Raw genomic sequence first — 27,574 nt, 5'->3', positions numbered from 1 at the left:
TGAACAGTACAGATCAGGTCCCCTTATCCCTTCCACATCTAGCCCTTCCTGTAATCATTTCCTGTACACCCCTTCGTTTCAGGAATATTGTTCAACTCTTGAACACTTCATTGAATCTAAAGGGATTTGCTTTCATAAAAGATTTCATCAAGCTTTTGGACAGAGACAAAAATCAATCCAGAATTAAGCTATCACTCCTTGCAGATGATATGATGGTATGCTTAAAGAATCCTAGAAAATCAACTAAAAAGCGAGTAAAAAGAATGATTTTAGCAAAGTTGCAGGATACTATAAAATTTAAGTTAATATCCAATAACTCCAAGTATATTTTATAAAGTTTATTATTAATCACTTGAAGTAGAAAGAAAATAAACTAAAAGAAATAGTTCAAACTTAATTATCTAAGAAAACATACACCGACATGTGCAGATTCTCCTGGCAGGCATAAAGCCCACAGCTGCAGCCACAAAATCACAGGGAGAAGGAAAAGGCTAGTAGTAATCATTAACTATTTTAGCAAAGTTACAGGATATAAAATAACTCCACATAAATGATCAGAATGTTTATATATTTCCAACAAAAATCAGCAGCAAGAGTTAGAAAGAGAAACTCCACTTACAATCACTCTAGACAATATAAAATATCTGAATCTTTTTGTCTAGAATGTAAGAATTAAATTTTAATGGTCAAAATGACTTTAATAGCTTTTATTTACAAAAGAAGGAGAAAGACAAAGCATAGACATACAAAAGAGTAGAGAAGACATTAGCTTATCTAACTAAATATTGCTCCATTGCTCGACTCAGCCAGGACTTGTTGACCTCCAATTGGAATTAAACTCTCTCCAAAAGACAGGAAAGGAAAACCAGCTTTCAACTCACCCAAGTTCCCTCAAAGAGGCAGGTCAAGACAATGACTGGAGCTGAACGTGATTCCTGAGGCCCACTTTCTTCCTTGAGCCAACCTTCTTCTTGAAGCTCACTTCCTCCTTGAAGTTGACTTCCATCTTGGAGTGAACTCTCCTAACCCCAGAAATTCAGGACCTTTTTATAGTGGCTTCTTGTCCCTTCCCCTTTTCACAAGGGTCAATTTCGGCTCCCAAATTACCCAGCACTGCTCAAGGGGCAGTGTTTGTGAGAACCACATCTCACCTTCTGGAGAGGTGAAAATTCTCATTTCCTGGCTGTTTGAGTTGAAAGGATGGAGAGCTCCTACACCTAGTGCTAAGTAGTGTGTTTTAGCTTTTGTTGATTCGATTCAAAAGTAGACAAAGGAGAATTAATACCGTCTTCACAGTCTGATGAGGTACTAAGAAGGGGTACTTCAGTTATTATTAACCAGAGTATAAAGAATTCCCTTTTACAAGTGTAAACTCAAAGAGAACAAAGAATTCCGTTACAAGACAAACTCAGGAATTATATGAACACAACTACAAAACAATTTTCACACAAATAAAACTAGTTCTAAACAACTGGAAAAACATTAATTGTTCATGGGAAAGATAAGCTAATATAATAAAAATGACAATGCTACCCAAATTAATTTGCTTATTCAGTACTATATCTATCAAACTACCAAGAACCTTTTTTAAGGAATTACAAAAAATTATAACAAAGTTCATCTGGAAGAACAAAAGAGCAAGAAGATCAAGGGAACTAATAAAAAATGTGAAGGATGGGGCCCTAGGACTACCACATCTTAAACTGCATTAAAAAACAGTGATCATCATGGTACAATAAAATGTAATAGACTTCTCCATTAGTGGCAAGGCAGTGTTCCTGAACAATCCAGAGGGATCTAGAGAAAGAACACTATCCACATCCAGAGGAAAAACTGTGGGAGTAGAAGCACAAAAGAAAAACAACTGCTTGACTACATGGGCTGAGGGGGATGACTAGGGATGTAGACTCTAAATGAACATCCTAGTGCAAACACCAACAACATGGAAATGGGTTCTGATCAAGGACACATGTAATACCCAGTGGAATTGTGCATTGGCTATGGGAGGGGTGGGGGGAGAGGAGGGAGGAATAGAAAATGATTTTTGTAACCAAGGAATAATGTTTGAAAATCACCAAAAAAAACAAAACAGTGATCATCAAAACAAGATGGTACTGGCTAAGAGACAGAAGGGCGGGGAATCAATGAAATAGATCAGAGGTAAATGACTAGTGTTCAATAACCCAAATATCTCAGCTTTTGGGACAAGAACTCACTATTTAACAAAAACTGCTGAGAAAATTGGAAAACAGTATGTGAGAGAGATTATGTTTAGGACAACATCTCATACCCTACACCAAGATTAATTCAGAAAGGGTGAATGACTTTTAACATGAAGAGTGCTATTATAAGTAAATTAGAGGAACATGAAATAGTATAGCTATCAAATCTATGGTAAAGGAAGGAAATTTAAGACCAAAAAAGAGACAGGAAACATCACAAAATGTAAAACAGAAACTTTTGTTTGTATTTAATTTTAAAAGTCTGCATCAGTTTTCAAGCCTTTCCAGGTTTTTTCTGAGTTCCTCCTCATTAATGATAACAGAATTCCATTATAATCATATGCCAACATTTGCTCAGCCATTTCCCAATGGATGAGTTTCCTCTTAATTTCCAATACATTTGTCACCCCAGAAAGAGCACCTTGAAGTGTTTTGAATTTTTAATATAAATAGTTGTTTTTCCTTTTTAATGTCTTTTGGACATAGTTCCAAATTGTCTTCTCCAGAATGGTTGAATTAGTTCACAACAACCCCAAAAGTTCATTCCTTTTTTTCAATCCTCACCCTCCTTTTCTGTCATAATAACCAATTTAATAGATGTGGGCTGGTGCCCCAGATTTGTTATCATTTGCACTTCTCCAAATGAGTGATCACACTCCTCCTGAGAAAAACACAAACTTATGCATAGTCATTAGGTTTTATTGTACTAGGAATCCTCTTACAGGAAATAAGAGATGATCTCTGGCTGAAAGTCTTCCTACAGAGAATCCATCAGGAACTGATCTGTTTAGAAGACATTTGATCCTACTGAACAACCTCTGGTTTCTCTATTTCAATGTCTTTCTTCATTCAAGCCAGGAATAAGATTTCTAACCAAAAGGAATTCTGGCTTGGGAATAAGAGATGATTGTTGTCTGAAGGCCTTACCACACTGATCATATTCCTAAAGTTAATTTCTAGTGCAGATCCTCTTATGTTAAATAAGCAAACAGTGGCAACAATAAGCTCAGCCTCACTTGAGGTTTCTCTCCAGTGGGAATTTTCTGACATGAAATAATTGTGGAACAATAAGAAAAATGGTTATCTAAATTTATTACATTCATAAGTTTTCTCTGCAGTGTGAATTCTCTGATGCTTGGCAAGATCACCCCTCCATGTGAATGTCTTTCCACAGTGTTTACATTTATAAGGTTTCTCTCCAGTGTGAATTCTCTGATGCTCAGCAAGACTCACCCTGTGTATGAAAGACTTTCCGTACTGTGTACATTCATAAGGTTTCTCTCCAGTGTGGATTCTCTGATGTCTAGCAAGAGAGCTACTCTCTGTGAAAGCCTTTCCACACTGTTTACATTCATAAGGTTTCTCTCCAGTGTGGATTCTCTGATGTATAACAAGATGACTCCTCCGTGTGAAAGCCTTTCCACACTGTGTACATTCATAAGGTTTTTCTCCTGTATGGATCCTCTGATGTGCACCAAGACTTGCCCTATATATAAAAGCCTTTCCACACTGTACACATTCATAAGGTTTCTCTCCAGAGTGGATCCTCTGATGTGCAACAAGACTCATTCTGTGTATGAAAGCTTTTCCACACTGTGTACATTCATAAGGTTTCTCTCCAGAGTGGGTCCTCTGATGTGCAACAAGACTCACTCTGTGTATGAAAGCTTTTCCACACTGTGTACATTCATAAGGTTTCTCACCATTGTGGATTCTCTGATGTGCAGCAAGAGTACCCCTACATAGGAAAGCCCTTCCACATTGTGTACATTTATAAGGTTTCTCTCCAGTGTGGATTCTTTGATGCTCAGCAAGACTCACCCTGTGTATGAAAGCCTTTCCACACTGTGTACATTCATAAGGTTTCTCTCCAGTGTGGATTCTCTGATGTGTTGCAAGATGGCCTCTACATGTAAAAGGCTTTCCACACTGTGTACATTCATAAGGTTTCTCTCCAGTGTGGATTCTCTGATGTGTGGTAAGATGGCCCCTACATGTAAAAGGCTTTCCACACTGTGTACATTCATAAGGTTTCTCTCCAGTGTGGATTCTCTGATGTCTAACAAGATAATCCCTCCGTGTGAAAGCCTTTCCGCATTGTGTACATTCATAAGGTTTCTCTCCAGTATGGATTCTCTGATGTGCAGCAAGACCACCCCTCTGTGTGAAAGGCTTTCCACACTCTGTACATTCATAAGGCTTCTCTCCAGAGTGGATTCTCTGATGCTTAGCAAGAGCGCTACTCTCTGTGAAAGCCTTTCCGCACTGTTTACATTCATAGGGTTTCTCTCCAGTGTGGATTCTCTGATGCTCAGCAAGAGTGCCCCTCCTGGAGAAAGCCCTTCCACATTGTGTACATTCATAAGGCTTTTCTCCACTATGGATTCTCTGATGTCTAACAAGATTACCCCTCACTGTGAAAGTCTTTCCACATTCTTTACATTGATGAGGTCTCTCGCCAGAGTGTATGATTTGATAGGAACCAAATTCAGAGTTCTGACTGAAAGGTCTCCCACCATTATTACTCACAGAAAGCATCTCAACATGATTTGGATGTCTTATGAGGTTTAAACTTGAGCCAGAGGTGATTCTCCCTAGGTTATCTTGATACAGGGACATTTCAGGAGTCTTCTCATGAGACAGATTAAGTCCTCCTTTTTCAGGAATGCATTTGGTGTGTTCACTATCCAAACAACAGTTTTTTCCTGAGGTCAATTTTGTACATTGATTTAGGACTGAATGTTGGCTAAAATTCTCTGCAACTTCATCAAATTCACAGTCACTCTTGGGATTTTTATTTACCTTGATATTAGAGTCTCTCAAAAAGAAGTCACAGGGACTCTTATTCATGCCTCTTGGAGAGTTAGATCCTTCCACAAAAAGTCTCATCTTTGTAGACATCTCCTTCACTTCAAAATAAGTCTCTGCCTCTGAAGAAAACAAATAATGTTATAAACACAGATGGAAGGAGAACACACACACAGAATATAAGTTCTTTCTTCTGAAGGCAGTAAGTAAATTGATTTTTATTTTAGTTCCTAAGGCCAAAAGGAGTTTTCAAACGTAAATGAACAGAACCAGACTTTGGGTAGACCATTTGGTCATTAACTATAAGATGGAAGATTTCAGAAACACTTTCACATACAATAACAATGAAATGTCACAACAGATCTGTGATACAGACAAGACCAAGACTCTCATCATACCTCACAACTCATGTCATAGGTAAGGAATGGAGAAGTGACCTGACCTACTTCCGTGCAAGTAGACTACAACTCAAACTCTGTGCCTAAGCATGCTTTAAAAGTTCACAGTATTGAAGAATCTTTGTCCATTGGCCTTTCTGTCTTTCCTTTCAAAGTCACTCATTGACTAATCTCATAATTTTGTCAATTTTGAGAGACCTTCCATATATTTCATTGCCATCATTTTGGATGCACTATCAAATCATCATACTTGGTATTTTATATGCTAAGCCAAGAAACAACTTGACTCTTTTTAACTCTTATGCAGAAATTTTCAAAGTAGAATAAATTTTTCTTCTTTTCGCTACAGATGCAAAGATATTATGCCATTCAATGCAGACATACTAAACATTCATCTTATTTTACAATCTACCATATATGTCTCCTACTCTATACTGAGTCCATCATGCATCTCTCAGGAAATGAACAGTATAATCCAGGATTGGTCTGCCAGCCCCTGAGTCTAGCCCTCCCTTCACTAAAACAGATCAAAGACTTTTGGGATAAAAGCCCTTATCCCCATGCATTCAATTCACTACCCTGGACAGGAGATTTGGGGGCCTTTTTTCTCTAGCATACATGGTGATTCAAACAGGAGATAATATGTGCTCTTGGAACTAGAAGCTCTGGACATAAGGAATAATGAGGGGATCAGGTGAGAAAAATAAAAAATTTGGTCCTCCTAATGGAAGGGAGGGGCATGCAAACAAGGCCTATAGAATGGTTTTTGTTGTATTCATCATTGGGACATTTACAGGAGGACAGAGATAATGTAACATATTTACAATCAGTAAATTCCATCTTCATTTACCTCTTGTATTAGAAGGATAGGCACATTTCACAACCTCCATTATCTAGAAATTAAAGGCAGCAGGTAGTGAATAGGTCAGAACTTGGAGTCAGGAAAAAAAAATTCAATCCAGCCTGAGAGAGATGGTAAGTGTATGCCCTGGGGTAAGTTATTTAATCTGTTACTTCAGTTACCTCAATATGAATTGAGGACAATAAAAGTATCAAACTCACACAGGTGCTTTGTGAAATTAATGACAATTATGAACTCCTTTACTTAGTAAAGAACACAGAGCAGGTATTTTTAAATGCTTATTGCCTTCCTTTTCATTCTTAACACCAGGCCTGGAATTTGAGGGAACATTGAAGGAGAAATAAGGATAAACTTGCTAGACTAGGAAGAATTAGGGTCTGTGAGCTATAGTTTCATACTTTAAATTTTATTTCCGTATTTTTTTAGAAGTGAATAATCATATAAAACTACAACTTCAAAAGAAAAACCCAAATATACAAGTGAAAAATTGTATGCTCTCATCTGCATTCCAACTCCAACAGTTCCTTCTCTGGAAGTGTTCTATGTCATAAGTCCCTCAGAATTATTTTGGATTATTGTATTGCTGAGAGTAGCCAAAGCTGTCATGGTTGAACATTCCATAATATTAGTGTTATAGTATATAATGTTTTCCTGGTTCTGCTTATTTCCCTCTGTATCAGTTCAGAGTCATCCCAGCACTTTCTGAAATCATCCTGTTCATCATTCAATACACCACAATAGTATTCCATCACCCTCATATATGACAATTTATTTAGCCATTCGTCAACTGATAGACATCCCTTAATTTCTAATGCTTTACTACCACTGAAAGAGCAGTTACAAATATTTTCCTAGCAGTAGGCCCTTTCCCTTTTTTTCTGATCTCTTCGGGGCACAGAACTAGTAGTGGTATTACTGGATCAAAAGGTATGCATTGTTTGGTAGCTCTTTGGGAGTCATTCGAAATTCGCTCTCCAGAAAGGATAGATCAGTTCACAAATCCAACACCAAGGTATAACATGCCCCAATTTTGCCACATTCCCTCTAATCTGTGTCACTTCTCTTTTTTGTCATGTTGGCCAGTCGGTTAAGGGTGAGGTGATACTTCAGAGTTCTTTTAAATCACTTTTCCAATCAAGAGACATTTATAATATTTCTTCATGTGACTATTGACAACTTTGTTTTCTTCATCTGAATACTGTTTATTCATAACCTATGACCATTTGTCAACTGGGGAATGACTTGCATTCTTGGATTAAATTTACTTAGATCTTTATATATTTGAAAAAATGAGATCAGAGAAACCTATTATAAAACCATATTTCCCAGCTTCTTGTTTCTCTTCTAATCTTGGTTATATTAGTTTTGTTTGTTTAAAACAGTTTAAAGTTAATATAGTCAAAATTATATATTTCACATTTTATAATGTTCTCTATCTCTTGTTTGGTCAGAAATTCTTCCTTTCTCCACAGATCTGCCAGGAAAACAATTCTATCTTCCCTGAATTTACTTATAATATTACCCTTTATGTCTAAATCATATGCCCATTTGGACCATATCTTGATATAGGGTGTGAGCTATTGGTCTATACCTAATTTTTGTCACATTTTTTTCTAGTTTTCTAAATACTTTTAATTTCCAAGCATTTTATATGGTCACACTAGACATTATAAAATATTTGGGAACTCATCTGCCAAGAGAATCACAGGAATTATATGAACATGAATACAAAACACTTCTCACACAAATAAGACTAGATTTAAATAATTGAAAAACAAGCCAATTGCTCTTGTGTTAGATGAGTAAATATCATAAAAATGACAATACTAACTGAAGAAATACACTTATTCATTGCTGTACCTAACAAATGACAAAAAAAATTTTTTATAGAATTAGAAAAAATAATAACAAAATTGATCTGAAAGAACAAAAGATCAAGACTATCCAAAGAACCAATGAAAAACAATGTGAAGTATGGTGGCCTAGCAGTACCAGATCTTGAACTGTACTATAAAACAGTGATCATCAAAATAATATGGCATTAGCTAAGAGATAGAAGGGTGGATCAATGAAATACACTCGGGGTAAATGACCTCAGCAATATTTGATAAACCCAAGGATCACAGCTTTTGGGATAAGAACTCAATATTGGATAAAACTTGCTGGGAAAATTAGAAAGCATCATGGCAAAAATAAGGTTTAGATCAATTTCTCACACCCTATACCAAGATAAGCTCACAATGGGTATATTACTTTAAAATAAAGATTGATGTTACAAGTAAATAAATTAGATGAATGAGAAATAGTATATTGGTCAGTTCTATAAAGAAGGGAAGTATTAAAGACCAAGCAGGAGACAGAGAACATTACAAGATGTAAAATGAATAATTTTGACTATATCAAATTTAAAAAGTCTTGTATAAACAAAGCCACTGAAATCAAAATTAGAAGGGAAACAACAAATAGTGGAAATAATTTTATATCAAAGATCGAATTTTTCAAATATACAAATAACTAAGTCAAATTTATAAAAAAAAAAACAAAAAACAAGCCATTCCCCATTTGACAAATGGTCAAGGGATAGGAATTGGCAGTTTTGAGATGAAGAAATGACAATCATCAATAATCACATGAAATAATGTTTTCAATCCCTCTTGAATAGAGAAATACAAATCAAAAAAATTCTGAGGTACCAACTCACAGGGAGCAGAGTGGCCAATATGACAGCAAAGGAAAGTAATAATGTTGGAGGGGATGTGGTAAAATTGGGACACTAATGCATTGCTGGTGGAGTTGTGAATGGATCCAACCATTCTGGTAGGCAATTTGGAATTATGCCCAAAGAGATTTAAAACAATTCATGCCCTTTGATCCAGCAATACTACTAGTATGTATGTGTCCCCAAGTGATTTAAAAAGGAAAAGGACCTGTTTGTACAAAAATATTATTAGCTGGACTTTTTCTGGTAGCAAAAAAATTGGAAAATGAGGATGGGGGTGGGGGGGCGTCGCTCCATTGGGGAATGGCTGAACAAATTGTGGCATATGTTGTTGATGGAATACTACTGTGCTATAAGGAATAATGAATAGATTAATTTCTATAAGAATTTGAAAGACCCACATGAACTGATTGGGACTGAAAAAAGCAGAACCCGGAGAACACTGTACACAGAAACTGAATTGCTACTAAAAGAGATGCAGTGATCCAGGACATTCTGAGGAATGTCTGAGGAATGCTATCCACATCTAGAAAAAGAACTGTGGAAGTAGAAATCCAGAATAAAACATGAGACGTATCACTGGTTTATGTGGGTTCCGGTTTTAAAAGATTCCTGCGTTACAAAATGAATAACATAGAAATAAGTTTTGGGTGATAAGTATAACTGATTGTGAGCTAGATATTTTTGATTTTTTAAAAATTTTATCATTGTTTTTCCTTATGTGCAATAGAGTATTTGATGTTTATTCTCTCATTTTTTGTACTTTAAGCACATGCTAACAGTATTAACGGTTTTTATTATTTTCACCTGAAGCTACCTAAAATAGAAGAGAGACCATTTGAGGAGCAAGAAAGGAAAATCCCATCTATCCATCACAGAATTCAAAGACTTATTTTTTTTTTTTAAATAAAACCAGACAGGAGGAGAATCCTGTGCAGAGATCAGTACTTTTGCTTCTTTAATTACTGACCAAGGCTTAAAATCCTGATCCTTTTGCTTGGAATGAAGACATTCCCTTAATGGCAGAGCCAGAGTTAACAGACGAAATAGTCCTTACCCACAAAGAGTAGATTCTGCACATTCTCCAGCACGACCTCCTTGTACAGCTCTTTCTGAGAATGGTCCAATAGGCACCACTCCTCCTGGGTGAAGTCCACAGCCACATCCTTGAATGTTATTGACCCCTAAATCAGAAAAAGTCACAAGATTTAGAGCTGAGCCTTGTGAAAAGGAAATCACTTTAAAAGACTGATATATATTAATTTAAGGTCGCCAAGTAATTCAGCTATGTAATTCCTAAATGAAAACTCAAGTCAGCAGTCAACCTTTTATGGAGTTTTTAATTACAAACAGGAGGAAGAAAGGTATTAGAGAGAGAGAGAGAGAAGGGAATAGGGCTTAAATACCCCCTCTGTTTAGGCTGGACCAAAAGGCCCAAGCCCTTAGATAGCTGAGGTAAAGAAAAGAGATCAGTCCCTATCACTCACGTGACCAAAATGGAGAAACAGTCTCAGGGGCCTCCACCTCCAGCTTCCTTCAGAGCAAGCTTCTCAGAGCACAACCTCTCAGAGCAAAACCTCTCCAACCACCCTCAGTCCTCAGACCCCCGCTATCTTTAAGGAAACCATCCAAGTTCCCTCCCCTCAGTTCTCACATCTACAAATCACTGTCCATGTCTTCCCTGTGCCAATGGTGGCTCTAGCTTAACCCAGGACTGCCCAGAGGTCTGTGGCTTTGCACATGTCTGTTGAAGGTCATATTCTCAAATAATTAAATCTTGATCCTTTGCTGCAGCCCTTCCTAAATCCTGTTACCCTGAGCAGGGTGGAGATTGGAAGTTCCCAAGACCTGGTTCTGTCATTCCAAGTATCTCTATTGTATCAATTCTAAAATCAATCTGACTCAAAGAACTTCCTGTTCTATGCTTAAGCATAGGTCAAAGCCCTTTCCATTGTTCAGCAAAAAGTTTCTGTCCTAAAGTAATCTTAAGAAGGGAGGAGGAGGAACCTCCCATGCCAATGGGGTTCACATTCCAATAGAGTTCCCACTATCAGTAGGAAATTCCCTACAAGCATGAAACCTTCCAATGGTGAAATTTCCAACATTCACAAGTCTAAGAAATTTTAAGGTTTACAGCCTGCAGAATTCATCCAATTTGTACCTCATCAACTAACTTGAAGAAAGCACACACGGGACTCACCCCAAACTCTTCACCTTGAAGAGTGTCAGAGCCAGCTCTGTAGACCAGTCATTCTAATGGAACCCTGACAAAGGCATTTTGTGTCTGAAGTGAGAATTATGTTGGGAGAGTAAAGACTGTAGAAGTGTCTCAATCTGAAATGCTTTTCCCTATGGAATGAGGGAGAAGGGTATGTGCTCTCTGAGGGAGGTAGGAGAGTCTGAGGAGAAGAGAGAAGGTGATCTGAAATCCCTCCTCATCACAACTGTCAGAATTCATCTACTAAAGAACATTTTCTTTGAAGTTTGTGAAAAGGAAGCAATTATTGGGTATTCTGGGGAAATTATTACCAATGTTCAATAAGGGGAAAACAACAAAAAAGGAATTCTCTACTTAATTTCCTAAAAGGCTGAAGGACTCTTATCTAGCTGAAAGAATAGAGGACTCCAGAGTTATATGGGATCAAACTCTGATTCCAACTAAGTGACAAAGAACAGTCTTTTGTTGTTATATTGAGAATTTGGCAAAACACTGAGTATGATGTGCCAAAACATCCTCTTTTTGCTTGATGATGTCATTTCTTACTAGAAAATAGTCAGTCATGTTATATTTAGTTACAGAATAGTACCAGATCCATCTTATTTGCAAACATTCCAGTCCTACGTGGACGACAAGCTGTCTGTCAAGGGACCACTCACTGGAAGCTCAACCGAGAAATGGAACCAGTTCAGAGACGCAGTGAAGGAAACATCAAAGACAGTCCTAGGCCCCAAACAACACAACCACCAGGACTGGTTCGACGAGAACAACACTGCTATTAAAGACCTACTGAGCAAAAAGAGCAAAGCCTTTATGGAGTGGCAAAATAACCCAAACTCTGCTCCTAAAAAAGACAGATTCAAGTCTCTCCAAGCCAGGGCTCAGTGTGAGCTCAGGAAGATGCAAGACCGATGGTGGGGAAAAAAGGCAGAAAAAATCCAGTGCTTTGCTGATACAAAAAACTACAAACAATTTTACAGTGCCCTCAAGACTTTCTATGGGCCATTAAAACCCACCACCACTCCCTTACTATCCTCTGACGGGGACACTCTCATAAAAGATAAAAAAGGCATCAGCAACAGGTGGAAAGAACACTTCAGTCAGCTTCTCAAGCAACCTTCTTCAGTCGACCAAAGTGCCCTTGACCAGATCCCCCAAAACCGCACCATTGAACAACTTGACAAAAGCCATTAAACAAATGAGTACAGGCAAGGCACCCAGTAAAAATGGGATCCCAACTGAGGTGTACAAGGCCTTAAAGGGAAAGGCGCTTCAGGCATTCCACATAGTGCTGACCAGCATTGGGAAGAGGAAGACATGCCCCCAGAACTCAGAGATACCTCCATCATAGCCCTATACAAGAACAAAGGTGCATGAGCAGCCTGTGACAACTACAGAGGCACCTCACTACTCTCTACTGCTGGAAAGATCCTCGCCCCTGTTATACTCAACAGACTCCTGTCATCTGTTTCAGAGCAGAACGTTCCTGAATCACAATGCGGCTTCTGACCAGATCACAGCACCATGGACATGGTCTTCACAGTGAGGCAAATGCAGGAAAAATGCCTTGAGCAGAACCTGAGTCTCTACATTGTCTTCATAGACCTGACAAAGGCGTTCGACACAGTGAACAGGGATGCATTGTGAGTGATCCTTAGCAAGCTTGGTTGCCCAGCAAAATTCATCAAACTGATCCAGCTCTTTCATGTCGATATGTCTGGGGAAGTCCTATCTGGTGGAGAGACTTCCGACCGCTTCAACATCTCCAATGGCGTGAAACAAGGCTGTGTCCTCACTCCAGTACTATTCAACCTATTTTTCACCCAAGTACTACGACATGCTGTGATGGATCTAGACCTGGGCGTCTACATCAAATACCGACTGGTGGCTCAGTATTCGACCTTCGCTGTCTGACTGCAAAAACTAAGACAACAGAGAGACTCATCTTGGAAGCTCTCTTCACAGATGACTGTGCTCTTATGGCCCACCAAGAAAGTCATTTTCAAACCATTGAGGACAGGTTCTCTACCGCAACAAAACTGGCCTGACTATCAGTCTCAGCAAAACAGAGGTGCTATTCCAACCCGCACCAGGGAGGCCAACTAACCAGCCTTACATTACAATCAACGGCACGCAGCTTTCTAACGTCAACACTTTCAAGTACCTGGGCAGTACCATCGCCAACTACGGGTCCCTAGAACACGAGATTAATGCCAGGATCCAAAAGGCCAGGCAGGCACTCAGGCGGCAGCGCTCCAAAGTCCTCCAACACAGAGGTGTAAGCACTGCCACGAAGCTCAAAGAGTGTACAATGCAGTGGTCCTCAGCTCTCTCCTGTATGGTTGAGAGACATGGACACTGTAACAAAAGCACATGAAACAGCTGGAGCAATTCCACCAACACTCTCTCCTGTCAATCATGAGGATCCGATGGCAGGACCAAATCACCAACCAGGAAGTCCTCGACAGAGCCAGCTCCACCAGCATCGAAGTAATGATCCTCAAAACCCAGCTATGACGGTCTGCACACGTCATCCGCATGGACCCACAGCGAATACCAAGACAGGTATTCTATGGTGAACTGTCAGCTGGACTCAGGAAACAAGGCCGACCAAAGAAAAGATACAAGGATCAGCTAAAGTCAAACTTGAAGTGGGCTGGCATTACACCAAAGCAACTAGAACTTGCTGCCTCTGTCAGAAGCAGCTGGCATACCCACATTAACCATGCCGCCACCACCTTTGAAGATGATTGATGACGACCTCTTACCACTGCGTGTGAACGCTAACACCAGGCCACAACAGCACCTCCCGTAACAACTGGTATTCTATGTCCCATGTGTCACAATCTTTGTGCCTCAGCCTTTGGACTCCAAAGCCATATGAGGGTACATCATAGATGAATACATACAAGAAAGAGTCATTCTCGGTCACCAAGAGACTACTAATTACTAACAGAATAGTAAATGTGATGAGAAAAGGAGGGTGTGTTCATCTTTTAAAAAGATATCATTTGATTTCCTGGGGTTGGGGACTGAGCTCATTCATAAGAAAGACATTAACTGCAATGACTAGAATATTCAAGAGGCAGAATTTCTTCATTTTTAATTAATTAATTAATTGGTCATTTAATATGGTCAGTCGAACCTCTCCACAATATAAAAGAAAAAAAGGTAATTCCTCTAGTACTGTTGTCGTCTCTTTATCTCTCTTTCTCTTACTATCTTTCTATCTAGGCACATCAACTGATGTCTTGATACACACACACACACACACACACCTTAAGTCACAAGCAATTTGAGATGCCAGCAGTCACAATCAGAATTTTTTGATTTAACTCATGAGTGGATATTTGAACCACAAGCTTCCCCCTGTGGGAGGAAGCTCAAGGTGGATGAGGTAATCAGTACAAATGAGATTAAGGAAATGTTGAGGATTTCAGAAAAAATTAAAGAGTTTATTGAAAAGACACACCCAGAAAAAGTGGCAACAGGTCCCACATTGGAGCTGTGTAAGGACACTTGTTTCACACATTAACGAAATGTTCTCAAAGGGAGGAAAAAACAAATGTAAGGGTTAAATTAAGGATTTTGACAAAGTGAGGAGAGCAGTTTAACAATAACTTTGTTTAATTGAAGAAAGAAGTACACACATAGAAAGATAGAAAAGAGAAAAGAGAGATAATTAATCTTATACTCTATAAATATACCTAAAAGTCCTAATACTACCTAAAACTATCTCTGTTTTCTGAGGACAGTTTCTTTTGCCTGGCATGCCAGGCCTATCTGATCTACTCTATCTATAAATTATTCACTAAATACCTAACTCCGTAACATAATAGACAGTCACTACTCAGTCCTTCAATCAGTTTTCTATAGCAGCCCAATTGTCAGCAGCCCTTTGCCCCAGAGACAGAGCTCTTGCTCTCTCCAGATCCCAGAGGCAAAAGACCTCCAACTGTCCCTGGTTGCTTCCTTTATCTCCTCACTGACCAACTGTCCCACCTAACTTCCTGTCAGATGGCAGCTACTTCCTCTCCTCAGGCCTGGTCTCCCTGGTAATGGAATCTTTAGCTCTGGCTCACTGACTGCTATCAGTTCTGATCTACTTAGAAACCTGCTCTCTGGCCTCTGAGGGAGACACAGGGAGAGACTAAGAAAATCCCTTTAACACAAACTTCCATGGAAAGGTTTTTGTTGAAACAGCCTCTAGGTGAACTCGAGGAAATTGTGGCAAAACTGCCAAAATGCAATCTATCCCTTAACCCATTTCTCACAACAATAAAAGGGAGGCTTCTCCTAGTTTCATGTCCTCAGGGGAAGGGCACAGCAAGTCTGGAGTTCTGACCTTGGCCAGGCTAAAGGCAAATTTATTCCACAAAAATATCATAATTCGACATTAATTTTTTAAAAAGTTATTAATGAAAAACAAAGGATCTAAGCCTGGCCCAGTAACCCTGGAAATCTGGGGAACAAGGGTCAAGAGAAGAAGTGAAGAGGCAGCTTGAGGAAGAGGCTGTTGGCCCATAGTGTGCAGCACCCAGGCAAGGCACACAGACCTGGGCTGTGAGCAGTCGTGACGAGCCAGAACAACTCTCACAGCCAGGACGACCGGTTCTGGCCTCACCTCGATGCCTGAACAGGGAGCTCCAGGCCGCTCCTCTCTCTAATAGCCCACCTCACCTAAGTAAAGGCCAGGGCCTCGCGAGGACAATCTTACCCAAAGCTGGGCAGTGGGGACAGCAAGGGCAGCAATGGACCTGCTCTGTTCTCTATTCTAGAACTAAAAAGGCTTAGAAAAAGGGAGGAGTCTTCCCCAAACTTCTAGTGTTTGCCGTCTGTTCCAGCTAAACTAAAACTCGGGTCCTGGATTCACAGAGCTGATTAATATCCACATGAATAAGAGAGGACTGCCAGAAATTCTGGAAGGCAATGTGGAATTTTGGCCAAAGGGCTTTAAAAGACTGCATGCCCTTTGATCCAGCTATAAGACTACTGGGTTTGTATCCCAGAGAGGTAATAATGAAAAATACTTGAACAAAAATATTTATAGCTGTGCTTTTTGTGGTGCCAAAAAATTGGAAAACAAGGGGGTGTCCCTCCATTGGGGAATGAACAATTCTGGCATATGATGGTGATGTTATACTGTGAAGACTGGATTTGGCTCTCCCCTGATTGTAACAATGAAGATACTTAGTTCTTCCTTGATTGTGAAGATTAAATTGTAATCCCCTGTGTATTTTTAGATTTTAATCCCCAAAGTGTTAACTCAGTGTTTAAAGTAGATTTACCCATTCTAACTACAAAAAAGGTGTTAAGTAACTACAAAAAAGTGTTAACTAAGAACAAAAAGGTATTAACTAACTACAAAAGGTGTGAACTCCCATTTCATACATTGAGTGAGCAGTTCTGAAGAGGAGTGTCTGTTGTGATTGGTAGACATAAAATTTAGGGGAGGTAATACAAGAGAAAAAGGTCTTTAAATAGAGGAAACACAGGCACACAAGGATCGATTGATAGATCAAGATTCAGTCACTCAGATTTGTACTGGAATCAAGATCAGTCACTTGAGCTTGGAGTGAAGAAGAGTCCCTTGGAGGAGAGACTGAAGACAGACACTCAGACTTGGAGTGAAGACACTTGGCTGTGGAACTGGACCCCTGGAGGAGCTCCTGCAGGAGACTTTAGAATGCTTTCCTTTTAGACAGTCATCATGGTGAGAGAAAGGCTAACTTAGTTTCCTTGCCTTTCTGGAAGTGTGAACCTCCAAAAAAGGCCCATCCTCTTGAGACTCCTTCCACCTAGCTGGGGCTTAGAATTTCTACCTGGCTCTGAGGGAGCCAGAGCTCTCTCTCCCCTTTTCTCTCATCATTAATATTTTTCCTTTATTGTAAAAATAAACTACCATAATTCCATTCTACTTGTGTAATTCATTTTGGGATTTTAGAAATTAAATCTCTGGCAACCACCAATTAAATATATTCCATCCAACCATATAACTAAATAAATTTAATATACTATTGTGCTATAAGGATTGATGATCTGGAGGCTTTCCATATGAACTCGGAGAATTTCAATGAATTGATGCACAGTGAAATGAGCAGAACCAGAACAACATTGTACACAAAAAGAAAAAACTGGAAAAATCCAATGTAATGGACTTTGCTACTAGTAGGAATGCAACAAGCCAGGACACTCCTGAAGGACTTAAGTAAAATAATGCTATCCACCCTGAGAGAAAGTACTATGGGAGTAGAAATGCAAAAGCAAAACATGACATCACATATCACATGAATATATGGGAATGTGATTTGGGGTTTAGGACTTTAAAAAATCACTCAGATTTAGAAAAAACCATAACAAAGTTCATTTGGAAGAACAAAGGATTAAGGATATCCAGGGAAATAATGAAAAAAAAAATACAAAGGAAAGGGGCCTTGCAGTCCCAGATCTCAATCTATATTACAAAGCAGCAGTCATCAAAACAATTTGGTACTGGCTAAGAGATAGAAAGGAGGATCAGTGGAATAGACTTGGGGCAAGTGAACTCAGCAAGACAGTATATGATAAACCCAAAGATCACAGCTTTTGGGACAAAAATCCACTATTCGATAAAAACTGCTGGGAAAATTGGAAGGCAGTGTGGGAGAGATTAGGATTAGATCAACATCTCACACCCTACATCAAGATAAATTCAAAATGGGTGAATGACTTGAACATAAAGAAGGAAACTATAAGTAAATTAGGTGAACACAGAATAGTATACATGTCAAACCTTTGGGAAGGGAAAGACTTTAAAACCAAGCAAGACTTAGAAAGAGTTACAAAATGTCTAAAATAAATAATTTTGACTACATTAAATTAAAAAGATTTTGTACAAACAAAGTCAATGTAACTAAAATCAGAAGGGAAGCAACAAATTGGGAAACAATCTTCATAAAAACCTCTGACAAAGGTTTAATTACTCAAATTTACAAAGAGCTAAATCAATTGTACAAAAAATCAAGCCATTCTCCAATTGATAAATGGGAAGGGACATGAACAGGCAGTTTTTCAGTTAAAGAAATCAAAACTATTAATAAGCGCATGAAAAAGTGTTCTAAATTTCTTATAATCAGAGAGATGCAAATCAAAACAACTCTGAGGTATCACCTCACACCTAGCAGATTGGCTAACATGACAGCAAAGGAAAGTAATGAATGCTGGAGGGGATGTGGCAAAGTAGGGACATTAATTCATTGCTGGTGGGGTTGTGAATTGATCCAACCATTCTGGAGAGCAATTTGGAACTATGCCCAAAGGGCGATAAAAGACTGTCTGCCTTTTGATCCAGCCATAGCACTGCTGGGTTTGTACCCCAAAGAGATAATAAGGAAAAAGACTTGTACAAGAATATTCATAGCTGTACTCTTTGTGGTGACCAAAAATTGGAAAATGAGGGGATGCCCTTCACTTGGGGAATGGCTGAACAAATTGTGTTATATGTTGGTGATGGAATACTATTGTGCTCAAAGGAATAATAAAGTGGAGGAATTCCATGGAGACTGGAACAACCTCCAGGAAGTAATGCAGAGCGAAAGGAGCAGAACCAGGAAAACATTGTACACAGAGACTGACACACTGTGGTACAATCGAACGTAATGGACTTCTCCATTAGTGGCGGTGTAATGTCCCTGAACAATCTGTAGGGATCTAGGAGAAAAAACACTATCCACAAGCAGAGGACAAACTGTAGGAGTAAAAACACCAAGGAAAAGCAACTGCCTGACTACAATGGCTGAGGGGACATGACAGAGGAGAGACTCTAAACGAACACTCTAATGCAAATACTAACAACATGGAAATGGGTTCGAATCAAGAACACATGTGATACCCAGTGGAATCGCGCATCGGCCATGGGAAAGGTGGGGGTGGGGGGGTTAAAAGGTGGGGGTGGGGGGGTTAGAAAAGAAAATGATCTTTGTCTCCAATGAATAATGTTTGGAAATGACCAAATGAAATAAATTTTAAAAAAATCACTCAATAGTAAAAATGAATACTATCAAAATAGGTATCAAGTGACAACATCTGTACAACTCAGTGGAATTGCTTGTTGGCTCTTGGAGCAGGGAGGAAAGAAGGGAGGGAAAGAAAATGAAATCATGTAAACATGGCTAAAAATTTTAAAATTAATTTTGTTAAAGGGATCACTGTATTACAAATATGAAAAATATGGAAATGGATTTTGAGCAATAATATACTTATAACCCAGTGGAATTGCTTAGGAGCTCGAAGGGTAGGGAGGGAAGAGGGGAGGAAGAGAATAAGAATAATATAACCATGGAAAAATATTCTAAATAAATTTTTTAAGCTAAAAAATAAAAAATAAAGGAAACAAACTGATATAGAATGAGAAAGCAACAGGTTGTATAATCCTGTTAGGTTCAAGGTAAAAGATTTGAATAAGAATGATCTAAAGTTTCTGTACATTAAGTGCACTCTAAGTTCTTGATAGTTTAATAATGTTTGAAGAGCAGACCTTTTAGCGCTCACCCAGAATTCCCATCCTTTTTATTCTACTAAAAACACACCTTTTCCTCTGTGTCCTCACCTGATCTCACCCCAAACTTCTTCCAAAGCCTCCCTGACCTGTCCAAACCTGAGATCCTGGAGGTCAGGAGCAGAGACTGTGCCTGGGCCATGCCTGGAATGGTGGGACACACAGGCATCCCCCTCTGATGGAGGGTGTCACACTCTAGGATGGATGAATAAATGTCTGCATGGCCTGTCTGTCTGGAACCTCATCCACCCAGGGGTTACAGAGGCCCTGGAAAATCCTAGAACACAGTTGGGGATTGGGGGTCACACTTGAGGTCACCCTGACAGCAAGTAGTGATGGCTCCCCTGGAGGTTGGGAAAGACACAGGTCTGAGTTCTGCTGGATTCCAGCTGGGGGGAGCTTGGCCAGGGCTGGGAATGGACTGCACTCACCTGGGAAGGGGGCCTCGGGGTCCCGGGGGCCATTCCCTCTGGTCCCAGGGTTTCTGCTTGGGCCAGACTGTAGTCCCTCAGGGGGTGGGAGCCCCAAGACAGGCAGACTTCCTCTTGTACACCTGTGAGAAATTAGAGAGGGGGAGGGCTCAGAGGAGCTCCCAGGCCCTTCCCCCGGCCTCAGAGAAGACTCTCCCCACTGGAGGGGACAGGGAGCCTCAGGAAGAAGCCTCCCCACCCCCTCCGCTACTCTCTCTGGCTTCATTCCATTCAGAAGCTGCTTTGGGAGCACAGGTGGATTGAGGGAGACTCCTAGGAGGAGAGGTTATGGGTAATGGGGGGGGGGGGGGGCAAGTGACGCCGGACCCGGAGACCGGCATCAGGCCGGGGTTGGGGGTAAACCTGTTGACATTTGTTCTGTGCCCGAATTCAGAGCCCCCACTCCAACCACGCTCATGTTGCCAGTTTCTCCCCCGGCATCTCTCCGGGAAGGGCCGGGACCAGCGCCGCCCCCATCCTTTCACCGCACCCTCCTCCCTGAGCCGCTTCTTGGCTCTGGTGCTGGGGGTAAGGCGGCGCATTCTCACCCCGGGGGGGGGAGGGCAAAGCCCCTCCAGGGCTCTGGTTCCAGACAGAGCCGCCCCCACCTGACACGGGCACTTCTGTATTTGCCCCCTTTCTAGGGTCCTTTAAAGCGACAACAGACGCAGAGACACGGAGACCTCCCCCTCCCCCCACCACACACTTGCACCGCCCCTGCCCCGCCTCTCTGCTCTTCCAGGCACCGGAGCTTCTCCCTTCCTCCACCCCCCACCTTGACTTCCAGGCTGTTACCCGCGACTGGTCCGCCCGGGTCTTCTCTGTCCCCAGGAACTAGGGAGTAGAAAGTCTTCACTGCCTAACGCCAGGCTGCAACGTTTAACTTGACTCTCCTCCTTCCCCTTCTCAACACAAAAGCCAAAACCCAAACTTGTGAACATTCCAGGAGCAGAGACGACCCTCCACAGACTCCCAACACACCCGGGGACTACACAGTGGGAGGAGCCAAGATTTGGGCGAATCCAGGACCCAGGCATTCTGGGAAATGGAGTCTTCCATAATGGGAGTGCCAAGGCTTGCAGGATGTCAAGCCAGAGGCATTCTGGGAAATGGAGTCTTACTTCCTCGTCCTCTAGATTTGGAGCCCTAGTGGAGGCGGGGCCACCCACCAAGTGTTCTCAATTTCCCAGGCTGCAGCTGGGGAATTTCTTTCTAATATTTATATTTATAATAAATTTATATTTCTAATAAAATTCCTTTCTAATAGTTTTAGCTTTGATCCTCCTGGGCCTCCTTCCTGTGATATAGGAGGCTGCTATGGAATGAAACACGGAAGCGTTTTTTTTTAAACCCTCACCTTCTTTCTTAGAATCAATACTGTGTATTGGTTCCAAGGCAGAAGATTGGTATGTCCTAGGCAATGGGGGTGAAGCGATTCGCCCAGGGTCACACAGCTGGGAAGTGTCTGAGGCCAGATTTGCTCCCAGCATCTCCCGTCTCTGGGCCTGGCTCTCCATCCACAGAGCTACTTTCCCCAATTACATGGCAAGAAACACGGAAGCGTTTCTGAGAACACAGACCGAGGGTGAGAAGGGACCGAAGAAACCCCTGAGCGCGACCCCCTCATTTCAGGCAGACAGGCTGGTGCCGGTCCTGAATGAGGGGCCCGAGGAGGGATGGTTCCGGTGCTGTATTGATCCTAATAGCAGAGCCCCGGAGCGGAAGAGCCCGACTTCCTGTAGTTTAGGAACAATGACTATTTCTCTGTCAAACTGTCCTCCTAGATGCCATCTAATCTACGGCTTGTTGCACTTCCTTTGCCTTAAGCATCCCAAAGAACTTCTTCCTCTTCCACAGAATTTGGTGCCTCAGTGAAGGGGGCAAAGAGGGTTTTCAGGCCTGAGAGGGGACCTTCCTGAGTCCCCCTGTGTATGACAAGGGCTGAGGGCTGCCTGGACCATCTCCTCATCAGGCTTTCACCAGTTGGGGTGTCTCGGGGGGCTCCAGGGAGGGGCTGAATAATGAGCTCCTCAAAGTCTCTGTTAAACTGCTTGAGCACAAGCTCTGGGGTCTCTGGTCACTGGGGAGGCCCTTGGCCTCTTGGCATCTGGCCCTTCCTAGTCCTGAGCAGCCCTGTGCAGCTTGGCCCTCTGTCCACAGCCTCCTTCTAGCTTCTCTCTGCCTCTCTTTCTGGTTTTAGCCAATTTTAGTATACTTTATTCCACAGGAAAGGAAATCCTCACAGCCACCATTTCTATGGCTCTCAGGGATTCATCACAAGCACCTTACTGGATTGATGCTCCATTTTACATATGGGGAATGTATGGCAGAGGTGCAATGACTTCTCCAGAGTCACACAGCCAACAAATGTCTCAGGTGCGATTTCACCTCTGATCTCGATTCCATCCACATTTCCCTCCTCTTCCAGGGGTTCAGAAGAAGGTCCTGTGGTCTTGTTGTGGGGGGCTTGAGGTGAACCCCTGTGGTTCGGGAAGGGTACCTTTTGCAAGGATGAAAGACTCCGAAACTTAGCTTGAAAATAAAAAGAGAAATTTATTAATTTAGAAGGTAATGTTGAATCTGGCCAGGAGGACAGCATAGGTGGATGACTGCCTCCTAGGGGGAACAGCATAGATGGGAAGCTGTTCTTGGGAGGACAGCATAGATGGGAATCTATCTCCCAGAGGTCAATTCTGGGGTTTTTATACTCTATTCAACAGTGAAGATATAAGTGGGAGGGAGTTTGGTCCTCTGACCGGGTCTGCCTGGAGATATAGGGGTGACCCTCATAGCTTAGGGGACAGATGAATATCTGAGGTACAACCACTTGGTACCAAGATCCGTCTCAAACCTACAGGACGAATCTTCTCAGGGTCCTAGCAGATGTTTAGAGTTAGTAGTCACAAGGATGTAAGGGAGCAAAGGAATTTTTCTGCTTATATTTTGCTTGAAATACTTCTATAGTTTGGGTTTACAATGTCCTGTGCCAGTCTTAAACCTACTCTTGCTAGAGCACCAGGGATTGACCCTCATTTTATGTGAATAAAACCATGAAATGTTAGTGAAAGAACATTAAGTTAGCCAAGCTTGTTCCATGGATCCTGCCTGCCATCCTGCCAACTCTAACTCTGGGCAATAAATAAGAGGCAGAGACAGAATTTGAACCCAGGACTAAGTAGTTCAAGTCCTTTGAACTTGCTTCCTCTTGCGTGGTCACGCTGGTTCCAAAATATATAATGAGGTTGTGAGTGCACATGTATGTGTGTATGTGTGTGTGTGTGTGAGGACTCTGGCCATCTCCTGGAGACATAGAATTGGAGGGGACCCTGCATGTTGCCTGGACTAACTCTTGTTTCACAGAACACACTGAGGCTGGAGGAGAGGCAAGCGCATGTCAAAGCGAGAATCTGAACCCAGAACCTCTGAGTGTTCCTCATGGGGAACAGGAGGGAGAGGGATGCCTGGCCTTCAGGACTACCAGCCACCTTCTTTCCTCTCTCAGCAGAGGCCATCAGAGGGGATCCTGGATCAGCCACTTCCTATCTGACTGTTTCTGAGGATCGAAACCTATGAGGTTGGGATGGAGGGGTTGAGAGGATTGGGAATGAGGAGGCAGATGATAGAGGATGGGCACTGGGGTTCGGCCTTTTCTGCATAGAAATCATTGAGGAAATTCTTCTTTGTGTCCAGGCCAGAGCTAAGGAAAATACAAACGGCCCAGGGAAGATCAATACCAAAATAAAGACAGTCCCTGGGCTCCAGCAGCTGAACTTCCAAAAGAGAATATGGGCCATTGAGGGGGCTTTTGGCTGGGAAAGTTCCTGGTCTGTAGAGGGGGGCCTCAGGGCACAGACTGACATCCAGCATTCAGGGCCAGGAACAGAGTGGTTTATTCCTAGTTGTTGTTGGCTGAACTGGAGAAGAGAAAGGACTGAGATGGCAAAGGAAGCCAAAACCAGGACTGGGCTGGGGAGGTTGGGTGGTAGAAATGTCATGAGAGTGGAGAGTGAAGTGATAATTTCCTGAGACTTCCCTCCACCAGTGATGGAGGAGAGATGGACAATAGGGAGCACTACAGAGTCTCAGGGAGCCAAGAGTATGGGCAGGACTCTGAGGTGGATACATGGCTGCCCAGTTTTCATTAATTTAAGAGAACATATTTTACCTTCTGGCTAAAATCCCTGGAGGAGGTGGAAGCAGGGAAGGAGGAAGAAAGACAGAGACTGAGACAGAGAGAGATAAGGAAGAGACAGAAAGTCAAGAAAGATAGACCCATACAGAGAGAAAAAGACCAGGACAGAGAAGGTATTAATGAGAATCGACAGAGAAAGGAATAAACAGACAAGAGACAGAGAGATAAAGACTAGAGATAGAGAAAGAGAGATAAAAAGGAAAGAGAGGGGACGAGAAAGAGGCAGAAGAATGAAACAGAGAGATGAAGACAAGAGAGAGAGAAGGAATGGAGGGAGAGAGGAGAGTTTTCTAAATAATTGGAAATTTTAAACACCAGTTTTAGAATGCACTGAGGTCACTAAGTCCCCAGCTATTTGGAATCAAAATCAGGTGTTACACAGGTAGCTAGGTGGCGCAGTGGATTGAGAGTCAATCAGGCAAAGAGGCAGGAGGTCCTGGTTGAAATCTGCCCTCAGACACTTGTGGCTTTGCAACCCTGGGCAAGATACTTAAACCCACTTGCCCAGCCCCTACCACTCTCCTGCCTTGTAGGTAAGAGTTATAAAAAGATTAGTGGTGTAACAGGATTATTTCTATAACTAATTTAGGATGTGATTGTTAAGGGAAGGGTCAGAGCTGGATATGAAGGAGGAGACAGATACAGTTTGTATGTGGTTACTCTGTGTAGGGGTGTATGGGGTGTTCAGGGAGGGATAGTATCTCTGGTATGGAGGGCTTGTCGTGCTCTCCTAGGGCAGCTCTCCAGCCTCTGACCCCCACCTGACACCCAGCTCTCACTTGTGCCTCCCAGTAGCTGCTAGCATGCGGCAGTGGCCACGCCCCAGGCAATGGCTACAACAGGCCGGCTAAACCTTGTGAGGGTAGCCATTGGGTCCTCAACCCCTGGTGAACCAGGGCTTTGCTCACCCAGCATGTGAAGACTGTTTTAGTGGAACAGGCGGAAGAAACCAATAAGAAGGTTCAACGGCTGAGAGGGCGACGCAGCAAAGCACTGTGGAGTGCTTAGGGCGTGTTGGAGCACAAAAGACAACACGGCCATCCAATGCAGCTGAGGAAGTCTCCAGGTGTAACAACTTTTCGTGCCAATGGACCCAGGCTTCCAACGCCGAGAGAGTGGGACTGTCTCTGTGCATTGACTTTTCCACTTAAATCTCCTTCACGCACAAGTGTCTGTGTGCACACTCATCTATCCTAAGCCCGTCTACCCTCTTCAAGACCTGCGGCGATGGGGGAGGGGCGACGCAACAGGTGAAGGTGACCACTGGCAGTTGTAGTCACGATCTTGCACGTAGGCGGCCCACGGACCAGTGGTTGCTCGGCTCTGTAGGGCAGCAGAGATGTTCAGCAGCATCCTGGGTGACTGAGCAGCCCTCTCTAGGACAGCACTGCTCACCCTAATGAAGGGAGGAGACTAGAAAAGGTGTCCCAAACATTGCCTGCCCTACAAACACCGAGTCAGCACACTGCGGCTGGCAGGTCATCCCTTTAAGTGGTTGAAATCAAAGGAAACAAAATACAAAGAAACTCCTACTAGGAGCATTGTAAAGATTAAAATTTAGGGGAGACTGGGGAGACTGAGAGAGGTAGAAATTAGTTTCTCTCTGCAAGGAGTATTATAGTTTTTAGAGGTTTATTAAAGGTTAAAGATTAAAGAAAATACAGAATAAGAAAGAACATGTGCCTAGGCCAGAGGCCTAGGCCAGATAACCTCACATCACAGAAGAGATGCATCTGCTCCAAAACGGAAGTCCAAAAAAGAGCCCTCAAAAGCTTTTGAATCAGCTTAAATACCTTCTCGATCTCGGCCCAGGTGAGATTACCAGGCATTCTGAGGAAGTGGAGCAAAGGCTCGTGGAGATTGTAGTCCTGTATTCAAGTCTATTTTTTACATAACCCCATTTGATCGTTTGAAAAAAATTAATTTTTTCCCCAAAGGATCATGAAAACATAATCAATTTAAAGATTACAATAATTTGAGGATAAGAGAAACAAAAGAACAAAACCAATAATTGCTGAATGCATTGACAAAAAGCCAGTTAGGGGGCAGTCCCCTTTGGCATGAAAGTACAGATACAAATAAATGTTCAATCAACCACACCCAAAGTTCAATTTTGTGCAACTTGTGGTCTGGAGGCTTCTTCATGGTGGCTTCTCCAACAGTTCAGTTCTGGATTCAGAGAGGTAGCATGTTTCTTAACCAAAATTCTTCTCAAAAGGAATTTAAACTTTGCAATTTAAATAATGATATTTTTTTTACATTCCCCCCATTAAGAGGGTGATTTAAAAAAAAAGGATCACTTAGGGATGCATGGCTGAGGTATGAGGTATATGAATCAATTGGCAAGAGATATTAAGAAGACATCAGAAAAATCAAAAAGAAAAGAAAAATCTCTGGATGAAAATATAGACTATCAAAGTCTTACGTGTAAAAATTCCAAGTAAAAGAAAAATAAATGTATAACAGGTCCTTGAATCAGGGCCCAATCAAAATGATCTAAGCAATGAGGCATTTACCCAGTCAATAGCCAGGACTACAGAAAGGTACCACACTATGAGAGGCAGAAAAGAAAGGGACCAGATTATAGAAGCCAAGTAGGAGCCAATGTTTTGGGGATACTCGTCTGTGAGTATCTTCAGAGTGAGTGTGGACACAAGGAAAGCTTATGTCTTAACACATATTAAACATAGTAACCTCAAGTCTCGAGTCTTCACACTAGGTTCAAGACCTTTGTATTGGCCTAGAAGTGCATCAATCCATCCTGGATCGGCCTTTCTTTGGCTCTGTGAAATGGCTCTTGTGTGTATATCTTGTCCTGAAATCAGACAGAATCATTAAGCAAAGTCCCATAATTTATTAAATAATTAGTGGTATCATTTTTATAGTCACAAGCTTTTAGGGCATGCATTAGCAAATGTATTTCAAACTTGTAGCACTGAAATGTAACAAAGTTAAAGAAAAATTTAATGCTGGTGACGTGCTTCAAATATAAAAAGGAGAGAAAAAATAATAAAAAAATGAAAAAGTATATTGCACATGCAAGAAAAATAAAATAATAAAAGAGCTTTAAAAAATTCAAAAATAGGGGACTTCCGGTTAAGATGGCGGCTTAGAGAAAGCTGAAGCTCAGATCTCCGGAAAACCCTTCC

General features: G+C 41.6%; 1 protein-coding gene across 1 annotated transcript in view; it reads right to left on the bottom strand.

The window, feature by feature from the left end:
- LOC103103464 (zinc finger protein 850-like) overlaps positions 1-21,440 on the bottom strand; it is a 67,870-nt gene extending 46,430 nt beyond the window's left edge. Inside the window, exons 1-5 of the mRNA XM_056826301.1 lie at positions 21,029-21,440; positions 20,195-20,316; positions 10,067-10,193; positions 3,306-5,152; positions 2,787-2,883 (exon numbers count right to left, since the gene is read on the bottom strand). Of these exons, the coding sequence (XP_056682279.1) occupies positions 2,787-2,883; positions 3,306-5,152; positions 10,067-10,193; positions 20,195-20,227 (2,104 nt within the window). The 5' untranslated portion in view covers positions 20,228-20,316; positions 21,029-21,440. The remainder of the gene's footprint in view (positions 1-2,786; positions 2,884-3,305; positions 5,153-10,066; positions 10,194-20,194; positions 20,317-21,028) is intronic.
- Positions 21,441-27,574: the final 6,134 nt, after the last annotated feature.

Source organism: Monodelphis domestica, chromosome 4 (assembly GCF_027887165.1).
Source record: "Monodelphis domestica isolate mMonDom1 chromosome 4, mMonDom1.pri, whole genome shotgun sequence".
In the NCBI taxonomy this organism is placed as follows: Eukaryota; Metazoa; Chordata; class Mammalia; order Didelphimorphia; family Didelphidae; genus Monodelphis; species Monodelphis domestica.
This window is presented reverse-complemented; position numbering and strand designations above follow the sequence as displayed.